The sequence below is a fragment of the Arctopsyche grandis genome, chromosome 6 (genome assembly GCF_051622035.1).
Source record: "Arctopsyche grandis isolate Sample6627 chromosome 6, ASM5162203v2, whole genome shotgun sequence".
NCBI classification, from domain to species: Eukaryota; Metazoa; Arthropoda; class Insecta; order Trichoptera; family Hydropsychidae; genus Arctopsyche; species Arctopsyche grandis.
Genome location: NC_135360.1, coordinates 12,835,130 through 12,848,932, shown reverse-complemented (window position 1 = coordinate 12,848,932; position 13,803 = coordinate 12,835,130). Strand labels below are relative to the sequence as shown.

General features: G+C 33.1%; 2 protein-coding genes across 2 annotated transcripts in view; one reads left to right on the top strand and one right to left on the bottom strand.

Annotated features, from left to right (window-relative positions):
• LOC143913712 (putative peptidoglycan muropeptide transporter SLC46) overlaps positions 1-3,815 on the top strand; it is a 36,095-nt gene extending 32,280 nt beyond the window's left edge. Inside the window, exons 4-8 of the mRNA XM_077433678.1 lie at positions 1,070-1,171; positions 1,761-1,898; positions 1,970-2,053; positions 2,356-2,512; positions 2,602-3,815. Of these exons, the coding sequence (XP_077289804.1) occupies positions 1,070-1,171; positions 1,761-1,898; positions 1,970-2,053; positions 2,356-2,512; positions 2,602-2,872 (752 nt within the window). The 3' untranslated portion in view covers positions 2,873-3,815. The remainder of the gene's footprint in view (positions 1-1,069; positions 1,172-1,760; positions 1,899-1,969; positions 2,054-2,355; positions 2,513-2,601) is intronic.
• Positions 3,816-4,841: 1,026 nt separating this feature from the next.
• Rab11 (RAS oncogene family member Rab11) lies at positions 4,842-13,096 on the bottom strand. The gene is made up of 6 exons (XM_077433679.1): positions 12,644-13,096; positions 8,297-8,418; positions 6,309-6,541; positions 5,982-6,097; positions 5,751-5,902; positions 4,842-5,663 (listed from the first exon to the last, which is right to left on the bottom strand). Exons 1-5 carry the CDS (start codon positions 12,681-12,683, stop codon positions 5,769-5,771), a joined length of 645 nt encoding a protein of 214 aa, XP_077289805.1. The 5' UTR covers positions 12,684-13,096; the 3' UTR covers positions 4,842-5,663; positions 5,751-5,768.
• Between the last annotated feature and the right edge of the window lie 707 nt (positions 13,097-13,803).

Below are 13,803 nucleotides of genomic sequence, written 5' to 3'. Positions count from 1 at the left end.
ATCCTGCTTCCATCGTAATCGCTTCAGTGGCTTAGGAGCCTATTCGAGACATACGCACACACACACACACACACAGACATTCATTTTTATATATATAGATAAAATATTATACATAAGTACATATTTACTTTTTTCCTGCGCGACTATGTCGGTGCGGCATTATCGTGCGCGGTTTTGTCTGGCGCATTACCATAACACCAGTGTATATGCATTTCTTATCCCTAAACTCAATAGTGAAAATATTTTTTTATTATATTTATATTATAGTCTACATAATACATATAATTGTTGTCTGGAGTCAAAACTATTCATTATTTCATCATGATTCCGGAAACTTTTCCTTATTTTTAAAAGCCTCATTTATCCAAATTATTATGATCATTTTATTATTCAACACTGGGTTAATATTGTATATATTATTTCACTCAAGTAACTAGTAAATACATATTATATTCATCTTCACCAAACGAATTATACTTGCATTTATTCTTTAAATTGAGTAACTTGCTGTTTTACAATTTTGCTAGTTTGAAATATAGTAAGATGATTGAAAAACCAGTAGTAATGAAAAATAAAAATGCTTATGAATACGAATGATTAGAAGTTTGCCTACATATTGTTAATGGCATAGTGCATTCTGTAGCTATTAAGAATTACAACAATGTTTTAATATTATAATTTTTGCTTTATTCGCAATTGTATTTTTTTTTCTTTTATTTATATGCGAAAATGAATGAAAGAGCATTTCTTTAAGTGAGTAATGATCGCACTTTAGTATATCGTTGAAACAAAGTAGGGACACTTAGAGAATATGGAACACGGTGTGGAGCTGGTAGTTGGTTAGCTTAGGTATTCCAACTGCTTTTGGTTTGACGCTCCAGTTTTAGATCGTTATGGCGAATTTGCTCGTCTGCCCGAGGCCGACAATGAACGGTGATCGGACTCGGTCTAAATTGTAAAATTGCCAAGATCAAGTCCAAAACGTCCAACGTTGAATACTAAATTAAATTGTTCTGCATTTTATTAAGCCGAGAAGCTACTTAACTGAAATCAAAATTATATTTTTCAGGAGAAATGGTTGTCATGTACCTATTCACGAGGTACCGATTCAACTGGAACGAGGTTGACTTCAGTCTCTTCTCCACGTACAGCATGATCACGAATTTGTGTGGTAAGTTGCAGCTTATTTTGACTTATGAGATGCAATCCAAAGATAGGATATAAAGGAGAAACATGTCTACTGTTTAATCGAGAGACATACATTCTAAAGTTGCAAGTGCATAATTTAGCGGAGAGCTTTGCAAACGATTGTGAAGCGTAACCAGGTTAAGGACACATAGTCACGTTCTTCTAATGACAAATTCTAAAAAATTTTGCTGTATTTTTTAAGAAGACACGTGTAAAAAACTGTTCCAGATGAGTGCAATGATTTTTTGGGACGTTAATGCATTAACGTACTCATGATAAAACATTGTCAGTTGAAAAACCTTTCAAGTTTTTGTTCTCAGTATGAAACGCAGATGCATTTAAACCAGATTATAATCAATATTGATTTCTAACTGGTTGCCTTTTTTTTAAGTCATGTTCTATTTAACATAGATCAAATATCCGTAGATACGAGTGATTTTTTGCTACGATGATTAGCTAACATTCGAAGCAATTGAAAGCAAAATATCTCATTAGTCTTGTTAGGTTTTTTTAATAAATCTAATTATATCATCACATGTTCAAACAGGTTTTAAACTATGTTTCAATTTCAGGAACTCTATTTTCGGTAGGCGTCTTCAGCCAAATGATGAAAATAGACGATGCAATAATCGGTATCATGTCTAGCATGAGCAAGATTTTGTCCAGTTTCGTTTATGCATTTGCAGTTACAAAATGGCAGATTTACTTAGGTATTATTAGATCACTTATTGAGCTACATGAAAATTATTACACATATGTAACAATTTAATATTTTTTCCAGCACCACTCGTAGAAATCCTTAACGGAACATCTTTCATAGCCATGAGAGCGATAGCATCAAAATTGGTAGCAAGCGATGAGCTTGGTAAGTAAATGAATATTAAGAAGATTAGTTGTGTAATCATAGCCGGTAAAAATTTAACTCGATAAATGTCAAGATGATTAATTTACATTGAAAAATTGAATATACCATGTTAGTGCACAAGAATATGTAATAAAGGATATTGTGTAACATCTCGCAGTTCGTCGAGTTAAATTTGCTATATTGCATGATTATCCAGCATCTCAATTTATACCTTAATAACGCTGTAGCAAAATTTATATAGCAAGCGATTCAGTACTGTATAATCCATGTTTATTATTGAAAATAGCGAAATCTTTTTAAAGGGAAAGTCAATTCGTTGTTCGGAGTATGTGAAGCAATGATGCCACTGGTGTACGCTCCGATGTACACATCATTATACTCGTCGACCATTGATTCATTACCCGGAGCATTTTTCCTGTTGGGAGGCGGTCTCACTGCACCGGCTGTATTCATATTTGGGTACGTGAATGATGTTTTTATATTAATATATATATATATATGTGATGGTTTCTTATTTTAATGTATAAATGTTTGGAAAAAAATTATAGATGGATGTACATGGAGCATAAAAAGGATAGGGAATTGAAGGAAAAGGAGACTGAAGCGCCTGTAATAGAGCTGCAGAAGAACGGTATCATCAACACGGCATTCCAGAATGACGATGAAAAGCTGAACACCGGAGATAAGCGAATATCTAACATGATTAAGGATAGGGGTGATCGAAGATCTGTAGATGTCGGTTTACACGACGGAAGACATCGGCCATCGATCGCAGAGCTCAACATAGCTCAAACGATGAAATGTACTTCAAAAATTTAAAAAAATAAATGAATACAATTAATTTATAGTACACAATATAATTAATTTTGTAATGTTTAATTTATTTTTTTTTTAATTGAATATTCAATTTTATGCCTTCGGTATGTATTTCCTAATGGTACTTACCTTTTGTATTATAGTACGGGAATTTGTATCATATTTATATTTGAGTGCATTTCATACTAAATTGTACATAAGTTTATTAAATAAAAATAGTTTTATTTATGAAATGCAAAACTCGCCAATTTGATGAATTGAAGTATTTAAAACAATGTGTAAATTTAAAACAATTCTATTACTATTTATTTTTCAAAATTGGAATTATAATCTAAGTTTGAACCATTCGTATTTTTAGAATCTTTTTTAAGCTGTCTGTATATATTAAAAATATATAATTACCGATACATGTGTAAATGTGTAATGTGAAATGATGAAAAGTGTGCACGGTCATAGTTGTATATTAGTATATGTAGTGATAATTATTTTTATATTCAGTATTATAAAATAAATAAAAACCAAAATACCTAAATAAGTATGTTGTAATTAAAAAAAAAGTACATATATTGCGATTTAAACCATTGAAGCATGAATGGAAATAAATCAAAATTGCATACAAATGTTGATTTTGATGAATTAAATATTGTTGTATTTGTCTCGTCATGATTTTAAATCTCGTCTTATTTGAGTATGTTGTAATAGTATTTAACTTCTTATAAGCGTGCAATGAAATTCATAAGTTTTACAATATTTTTTTATTTATTTAAAAAAAGTATCTTTACACGAAAGCACTGCTTTATTTACCCAGTAAGTTACCAGACTAAAGAAAAGTATTTACAGTTGAAAACACAGTGTTAATCAAAAGTTCAGTTGATTAAATATGTATGTACATTACAAATTGGATGAATCATTTCCTAGCAAACCACAATAAACATGATAACCGTTAAAATTTTTTTTTTTTTTTTTACTAATCAGAGGAACAATTCCAACACCTATGCGATAGAAATGTGCTTATACAGTGTTTTCTAAACATGAAAAAAATGCTTGTTGCACTAAATTACATTAAAAACTAACACTGTGTATATGTAGCTGAAGCAAGCCGTGTTACAAATCCTAATCGATATAAAAAAAACCATCAATATTTTAATTTTAACATGTAATCACAAGTATGAAACAAATATTCGTGTACACAATATTACTCGACATCACTTAAAATTATTATCACACAGTCTAGAAGGGCTCGAATGAACAGCATTAATCAAGAAACCGACAACAAAAACATTTGTCATTGATATCAATTAGCTTATATAATGTCCGTCACCGACGCTTAGCCTAACAATGCAAACAATCGTAAGTAATGTCGTACACACGAGCCTCTCATCGGTATTTTTACATGATCTGTCAACAACACAGCTGATGTGGAAAGCAATCGGTTAATTAAAAACATTTTACTATTGTATACAATCACAAGTTTTATATACATTCACCTTAAACATAAATAGCACCTGCATGAAAACAAAAACCTATACGGCTACACTAACACCAGCGTAAGCTTTACATATTAAGACGTGGGTAAAAATTGGATTATGCATAGACACAAAGGTGAAAAATTAATAATAAAAAAAAAGATTTTCGTTACAATAAAATTACTTTAAAAATAATGCCTACTCGTTAATAATATAAGGTTCTATGAGAATGATATGAATGAGCCGAACGATTGCAAAACTAGGGGGCCTTACTGGGCGAGGGTGAGGTGGCAAAATAAAACATTCGTTAAAGCTTTCGCTAGCTTTAATATATTTATTTTTAAAAGTTTTAAATATAAATAGCAATATACAAATAATAAAGTCGGCGCTGTACTGCCTTTAAAACCATGACGAACATTAAGAGGGAGCGTGAATCCCTCGGCATACTTCGCTCACACGATAACATGGGGGGGGGGGGGGGGTGGTGTTGATTAAAATACTGCTCGTTCGATTCAAATACTATATATATATGCCTCATGGTAGAATTTAAAAGTAACATTAATACATTTTTAATACAATAAATGATATATCTAAAAATAACATAAAAAAATTAACATTATCATCAAATTCACCGGCTTTGGGGACACACTGTCGGAACAAATGTGAGAAAATAAGGCCAGCTTTTCAAATATGACTAAAACGTTAACCCGAGTGATGCAAACAAAATCATTTTACTTAAATCGATGTTGAATCACTAAATTCAAGAGTATTTCCGTGTCACTTTCGTCATATAAAAACAGTAAACTGATTTGCTTAGTAGGAAAAGGCAATTACTCCACTTCTCACTAATAAACCCTGTTTTATAGCCGTCCCGTATTCATGAATTGTAAAATTGTCAGTAGCTTTTGTCTGCTATGCTTTTTAAAACGCTAATTTCAAATAGCAAATAAATGCAAACTCTGCAGACAACAGCAAATAATAAATTAAGTGACAGTGGTCTACAAAAAATGCATGTTACGACTTATTTTTTTAAATTATATTTTGAATTAGACTTCACATGTATATAAGTGTGTATTATATATATGTATGTATATATATATTTTTTTATGTATATAGAATGTTTTTTTTTTCTTTCTTTCATTATCTGTCCAAACTGATCACACATACAACGTAATTTAGTTATTCATGTACTGCATTATTTTTACAGTTGGTTTAATGGAATTTTCAAACAATATCTACAAGTCTTGTCCGTCAATACATCTGCAACCAAGAATGATTTGTAACACTCTTGATCCTTCAGTTTGACGGTTCCATCCAATATTAAAAATCTGTAACAAACAAAAATATTACATTTCACACAAACGCACAACTTAATTTGAAAGAGAAACATAATCGAATCAAAAATATAAACAAACCTTGTGGTCTAGTACAGGTTACTGGCAGCATTGACGCCGCACATTATCAGCTTGAGTGGGCTTGACATCAATTGGTTCTACTCTCTCAGGCCGAATCACATCACCTTCAGGTGGATCACGCATTTGTTTCTGGGATACAATTCCGTAAATTGCTACAAATAAAAATTTAAATCAAATAAAACTCTCACAAACTTACAAATTTCAACACAAATTTCAAACGATTCAATTCACCTGTGAGTATATTTTGGAAAGCAGTTTCTACATTAGTAGAATCTAACGCCGAAGTTTCTATAAAACTTAATCCATTGCGTTCTGCAAAAGCTTTTGCTTCATCTGTTGGTATAGATCTAAAAAAAAAGCAATAATCACAATTAGCCAATGATAAAAGAATTAGGTAATAAAAAAACATACATAGACGATATATCCAAAACGTAAGGCCAAACCATTGAGCCAATTAATAATAGATAAGTACAAGAACAAAAATCAATATACGTATGCACATATGGTGTAGTTGAATTGTGGTATATAATCTTTTTCGAAAATAATTGTTACAATTACCTGAGATGACGTAAATCTGACTTGTTGCCTACTAACATTATAACAATATTTTGATCGGCATGGTCCCTTAACTCGCGTAACCATCGTTCGACATTTTCATACGTGAGATGTTTTGCGATGTCGTACACAAGCAAAGCCCCAACGGCACCCCTATAATAAGCCGATGTGATCGCGCGGTATCTCTCTTGCCCAGCCGTATCCCATATTTGTGCCTTAATGGTTTTATCGTCCACCTGAAAAATACAAAAAAATTGAATTTTACTATAGAAAACACGTAAATTTATTAATGAAACTTTTTATGCACGAATTTCATGGTAAAGATTGACATATTTTAGATAATCTTTTGTGGGTGTATGTACACACGATTTACAAATGATTCACATGCTTAGATAACAATGTTAGTCCACCAGAAATATTGATTTACAATGCATAAAAAACGCTCACAACTAAAATACTTTATATCTACATATGTGTTTTTCGAAATGATAGTAAGAATTAAAAAAAAATATTCCATTATTAAAATTCATGTTTAGTTAATGATAAATTTACAGATTCAAAGTAATGGAAAAGTTTGTTACTGATATTCGTTTACTAAAAAGCCAAAAAAAACTAAAATATTTTTATAATTCAAAAATATATAAAAATAGAATTATTTATTACGCTGATATTAACTCATTATGGACTGTTCGAATTTTCCGAAAACTATCTATGAGAGTCTGCAACTCTTCACAAATGGTAGAAATAATAGGTTTTATAAATTGTAAATTGGGATAAAGCTTCTATACAGTTGTTTTAATTATTTTCCGAATATAATTTATTTTTTTATTTGTTGCATTAAATGCTCCGTGATTGTTGGTCGACGATTTTCGGTCGGACGTTTTATCATCTGGGTTTTTTATCGTCTGGATCACTTATCAGGTGGATCTTCTTTCGTGGTACCTTTGTCGTTCGATCTTATATCATTGGACCTTATGTCGTGATACGTTTGAGAAGTATGTATGCTACACAAACAAAAACTAGTGAATTTCGATATCTGGGGATTTGAAATCCTCTCTGAATATTATCGATAAGTTTCTTGGGAAAAAAAAATCCAGTATAAAACGATAGAAATATTTTAGATAAAGATGCTGGTATGATATCAATGAATAGAAGTTTGAAGGATTTAAAAACACACGCTATGTTAACGACCTTTGAATGAAATTTTATTAAAAACAGCATTATGTCTTTACGGCCGATAGTGAGTTCAAATAAGTTTCACTTATAATACTGAGAGGCTGAAGGATTATCAGTTTTGCATTGTACTCCATAGAACAGTTTTGGGTACAATAATCAGATGATTTTAGATGCCTGTTATATGAAATTATCCATTTGAAGAATAATGGCTCGAAAGATTTTACATAGTATTCGATCTTGTTAAAACTTAAGCTTTGCCACTTTCAAACAAAAATAAGGACCAACAAATCCAACTACAAACAATGACTCCAGAACGGAATCAAAGATTAATGAAATTAAAAAATACCAAAAATCACGCCTTTGCTCATTAAAATAAGTCGGAAATATGATTCGTCACCCGACAATTTTTTATACTTTATAAATATAAGTTTCCGTTATTAGATAAAAAAAAAAATGACGATTTTTATGCATTGTTGAATATATTTGCAAGTAATCCGAATTTGAATGCTTCAATAACGTTTTGAAAAGATAACAAATAAAAAGTATTTACAATTGATTATGCGTTATTAAAATCAGTAACAAAATTCATTATCAATATGTACATGACCTAGTAAAAATTGACACAATTCTTTACATTGAAATAATTAAAAAAAAAAGAAAAAGAAGCCCACCAAGTGAAATGTGAAAATGTGATTTCAACATTCCATTCTTTCAAATTCAATATTTGAAATGTCGTAACAAACGGCTTAGCACGTTTCATCAAATTAAATCAACACTGAAAAACACAATAAAATATAAACATTAAACATATTTACCTTTATACTTCTAGTTGCAAATTCAACACCTATAGTTGATTTTGATTCTAAATTAAATTCATTTCTAGTGAATCTAGAAAGCAAATTACTTTTGCCCACACCTGAATCTCCTATTAAGACAACTGAAACAATAAAAAAATACACATGATATACCAACGGAATACGATTTTGAGAAAGAAGCACATTCATTATACAATGAATATATGTAATATTCAATTTGAGATCATTTTTTACACACATAACAGAAGAAATATCATATTTGAAACATAAATATGTATCTAAAGTCACAATACGATAAATCACAAAGGTCATATTAATAAAAGAGTTCAGAGTAAATTGAGCTCCATTCCACCATATACTGAAAAACAACAACAAAAAGCCAAAAATAAAAACGCTAAATAATAAGACGTAGTACTAAATATATACACATTTATCTATTATATAATTTCGTGTATATATATATATTTACCGAACAAAATATTGAAAGCAGTTTTTAAAAAAATGGACAAAACGGAGTATCGCTACTTATCACTCACGTGAAATATTAAATTACCACAAAATAGCACAGTTAATTCAATCAATAACAGTTAAATGCCTCGCACATAATAAATGCCACATTGCTGCGCTATTAATTTATTTCAATTGGCTAAAAATCAGTGTCGACTGCAAGAGAAGTAACGCGTAGAAATCGATCACCGATGTGCGATGTTAAAATCGTGATTATTTAAAATAATCAAAAAAAAATATATTAAAGCATACATACACATGTGTATGACACATTTTTATTTTAGTGAAACAAGTCACGTGTGAACAATTTTATCAGAGCAATCAATCCAAGAAATAGTCCATTGTTTAAAAACATCAGTGTGAGAACTTTACACTGTTAATCAGCTATTTTACAGCTGCTTTCAAATCTGTGCATTTCTCTTGTGCAATTATCAAAGATTCGACAAATGTACAGAATTTTTTAATGCATTTAAATTAAAATCGGTTCCGTAAGTAACAACCGCTGGACCAGCAATTTGTAGAGAAGCATTAGTATATTTATTTATCGACGAGGAAAATATGGAAATTTTTTAGCACCCATTAGTTAAGGGGACAATTTAAATGCGCATTTTATACAAAAAATGTCCATTTATCGTAAGCAATTCATAAAATTTGTGTGAATTAAAAAAAAAATGTGTCATTTAAAAATATAAATGTGCAATTGAAAAATAATTTCTAATATATTAAAAAAAAGCAAACAAAAGAAATTCTAATTAGATTATAAAACAAAAGAGCACATAAAAAGTCTTATATTCCTTTAATATAATATTTGCATACGTACTGAACAAAATAAAATAAGCAATAAGACTAAAAATCTCTAATAAATAAAAAAAATACTCGATCATTTAAAAAATTACAAATCCATTGTTTTAATTAGGTCAGCATTTTAATATCAAATCCAAGCATTTGATAATTTACTTTCACAACAAAGAAAATATAATGCAACTTAAAATGAATGAAATGCGCATTAACGCTGAGCATTAAAGATCTTGCATATAGGATCACTTCAATCTCACAAATTAAGAACGTGTGAATTAAACTGCAAATTTGTTGCAATTAAAATCATGGTAGTTTTTCAATTCCGCCTTTAACTGCGCACTTTTTAACTGTCAAATGATCAAAACATTTTTTTTTATTTCATGCTACAAATAAAATATTGCTCAATGTAACATTTTTTATTCAACAGGAATATATATATTTATTAAATGCGCAATTTCTTTTATTCTAATCCATAGATGATTTGTTTTAGGGAGCAGTTATTTTTTTAAATGCACCGTTAAATGGTACCTATTAGTTAAATGTCTAGAGATTATTAATTTTACAATTTTTAGTATGCATAAAATCTTTCACAGACTGCTCATTTTAGCACACAAAGCGTTTCATTGCGAATGCAGCATACCTATGACCTCATCATACATTACTCATCAGTTTCATTCTTAAAAATCTCAATAGGTCAGTAATAACTGATATTTTGAACCCAAATCTCGCCTAAGAGGAAAATCACACAAATCACTTGTACAACTGTAATACATAAGTACTGTTTACGTTGTTTTCACAGCAATACAATACTATGTAGAGCAGTTGAACAATAACTGATTGACTTAGAAATTTATTTGGAGATCAACCAAGAGTCTGTATAATGAATAAGAACTATTGAACAAGATTTTACAAAGTCCTATAACCATTTCCACAATGCAAATACTATATGTATCCAACATTGACATTCTATCAATGCCACATATTATAAATCATAACTCAATATATTGCAATATACATTTTACTCTCTACTAGATTTTCCTTTGTATAAAATTTATACTGCGTTTATAAAAATCGAGTAACATGAAAATGTATTCAGATATATACAAGGTAACTTGAGATGTACATAATTTAGCTCGATAGATCCAAATCGTACATGTAAATTTTTGACATTGACAAGATTCTTGTGCGAATTCACATTTACTTATCCGACTCAAAGATCCATGAGAAAATTTACTCATATTATTAGACAAAACTGCGATCAACTTCGATGCTTATCATTTTGTATGTTGCAATTCAAATACGACAAATTTTCATAATAAATCAATAGAAACCTTGTGTATGTAAAATGTAGGTACTTTCTCAATATAGAGCTGCGTACAATATTAAAAGAAAAAAATCATTAATTTATTTTTAACATACATACATAATATTGATTATAATTTCAATTCCGGAAATCATAAAATTTTGATTGTATCTAAATACAACTTCAAATGATGACACGTTGTTCTTCATTGCCCGTACACGCGCTAGATGTTCATAGTACATGTGATGATCAAACAAATTGCAGCGATGATCGACTTTGAAATGATGAAATTTGATTTTTGCCAAATCTTTCGCCTTCGATATACTCTAAAATAGCTGGCATCGATTTTGAAGATGTAAAATAATTCAGACGTCTGCTGAAGTTCTTAATGTGGGGATCAGCTAAATGGAACATGTCATCATTTGAAATCATATTTAGCAGAACTCATTTAGAGATCAGTCACCTTAGTACGGAACTACAATGTTCAGTAATTATATAAAAATTGCTAAAATAATTAAAAAAAAATGCCTTCACATAACGGAAAGCACTTATTTTTATATAATCTGTATTTGTTGATGATCCCCATTGCATTGGGTGTCATGACAACTAGCTCACGAACCATTCACTCAACGGCGTTACGCGCACGAAATTTCACTCACGCGACAACTGGCTCACGGGCATTACCGAAAGTACCGATACTGGTGGTATCAGTATTTGACCGAAAACAAGCCTTTGGAACTACCGGTACTACAAACTAAGTAAATGTTTATGAAAATCCGCAAACTTGTCAAAATAACTGTTGTGAGTCAGTTGTCGCGTGAGTGAAATTTTGTGCGCATAACGCCGTTGAGTGAAAGGTCCGTAAGCCAGTTTTCGCAGAACCATTGCATTGTATGGAGTCGAGACGTGGACGCTATAAAAGTGATTCCTTTAAAATGTGAAATGTAGAAGATTGATTATTTCCTACTTCATCCATATTGATAGGAATAATGTGGTAGAGTAGCTTGTAGTCACCAGAACACTAGAGAAAAAGTGGACTGTATCCTGTAAGATCAAATTAAAGAAGTGACGGGATCAACTCGGCACCACTCAGCACAGGGCCGAGGGGAGTGTATCTCCGGATCCCAGACGATAGAAATGACCACGACTGTGTTCAACATTGAGCAAATGAGAAAGAGCAAGCATAAAATTCTTTGTAATATGTATAGATTTCTCGAGCGTGTACTGTACATTGCCCCCATTCTTTGTCCACACAATGGAGGCTACCGACTCTGGAGTCAGTCTGCGAAATTCACACAGCTGACACGAGGAATGGTTCGTTGTAGCGGGCATTCGTTATATGCGACTGAAAATACACACACATAGAGCGAGACACATTTGCGCAAAAGGTGCATTGTCGAACACGCTCGCGATTCCGGAACGGACGTCGCGTCACCTGTCAAAAGGGCGCGTTCGCGAGCGCGTACGTTTTGTCACAATTGCCAGGGCGAGGGGAGGGGCGGTCAGGGGGGGGACCTTTGATGCGGGAGGCGCTCTTAAATCTTAGCTGAGGGCAATACAAAGGTGGGACAGGGGAGGTGAGGGTAGAGCTAAAGGGGAAGGAGGGGACACGTCACCGTGGCCGATGACGCGTTTCTATGTCGGACGGTCAGACGAGTGGAGTGGGGGGGCGCGGACGGACGGGGGTGTGGTCGGTCGGGGGGCAGCAGGAGGTAGAGGAGATGCAGGTGGAGGAGTACCTTTGAAGAGGTAGTCGTACTCGTCGTCCCGAGTGCCCATGGCTGGGACGCGGGGGCTGCGGGGCGGGCGGCAGGGGCGGGTCGGCGAAGGGGGGGCGTCGAGGGCGCGCGGCTACCGACCGAGTGGCCAGCAGCTGTTATGGCGGTCGGAGGACGCGATTCCACCGCGCGTGCGCACCACCGCCACTTCCACTTCCACCTCTCTCTCTCTCTCTCTCTCTCTCTCTCTATTCCTCTCTCTTTCACTCGCGTGCACGGCGTGATGTGTGTGTGTCATTCGTTGCGCATCTACACGACTACACGTCATCGCGTACACAAGCCGCGTGGGTGTGTGCGTGCGTGTTGCGTTCCGCCATGTATGGACGAAATAATGCGAGCGACTTTCTGCGCGGATTTTAATGCGATTAGTTAGATTGCGTCGCGTGGGACGGTCGGCATGCGATCGTTCTGAATGAATCTCGAATTTGTGATTCGTATTTTGAAAGTTGGTTATAAGTAAAGAGCGGATAGAGAGCGTGCTTTTTCCAGGAATCACGGCATTTTGGGTCTATTCACAAAGCCAGAGTGCAATAAAAAAAGGTTCGGCGAACCTTTAACAAAGGTTCATCATAAAAATGAACAATGCACAACGAACAATAAACAAAGAACAGCACGCTTCCGGTCCGACCTTTAGTTATAAGAATGCTCTTGGAATAAGAGGGATTTTTTTTTAATTTTTTCTCACAGGAATGCTGTAAAATTGGTAAAAGAGGGGTTTACGGACGAGGCGGACCTTCTCGGCTCGCTTGCCTCTGGTTGCTAGAGAAATGTTATATTAATAGAAGTGGCTTTAGCATAGAGTTATTACCCGATTATTTTAAAGATTATACAATAAGAAATAGAGATATTCATAATCATTACACTAGAAATAAGAATAATTTAGTTGTGGGTAGAGTAAGAAAAATAAAGACAGCTGGGGGTGTCTTTCACAGGGGTGTACTAATGGGTAATTGGACTATTCGTCACATTGGGGTGGTCACAAAGACAATTTTTGCGATGAAAATCGCGAATACACAATATTTGGCACTCAAGTTCTCGTTACTATGATAGTTATCGTTAGTATGATGGACTTTTCGGCTGCCAGATGTTCCGTTATAGAGATTTTAGTGACTTTGTGACGA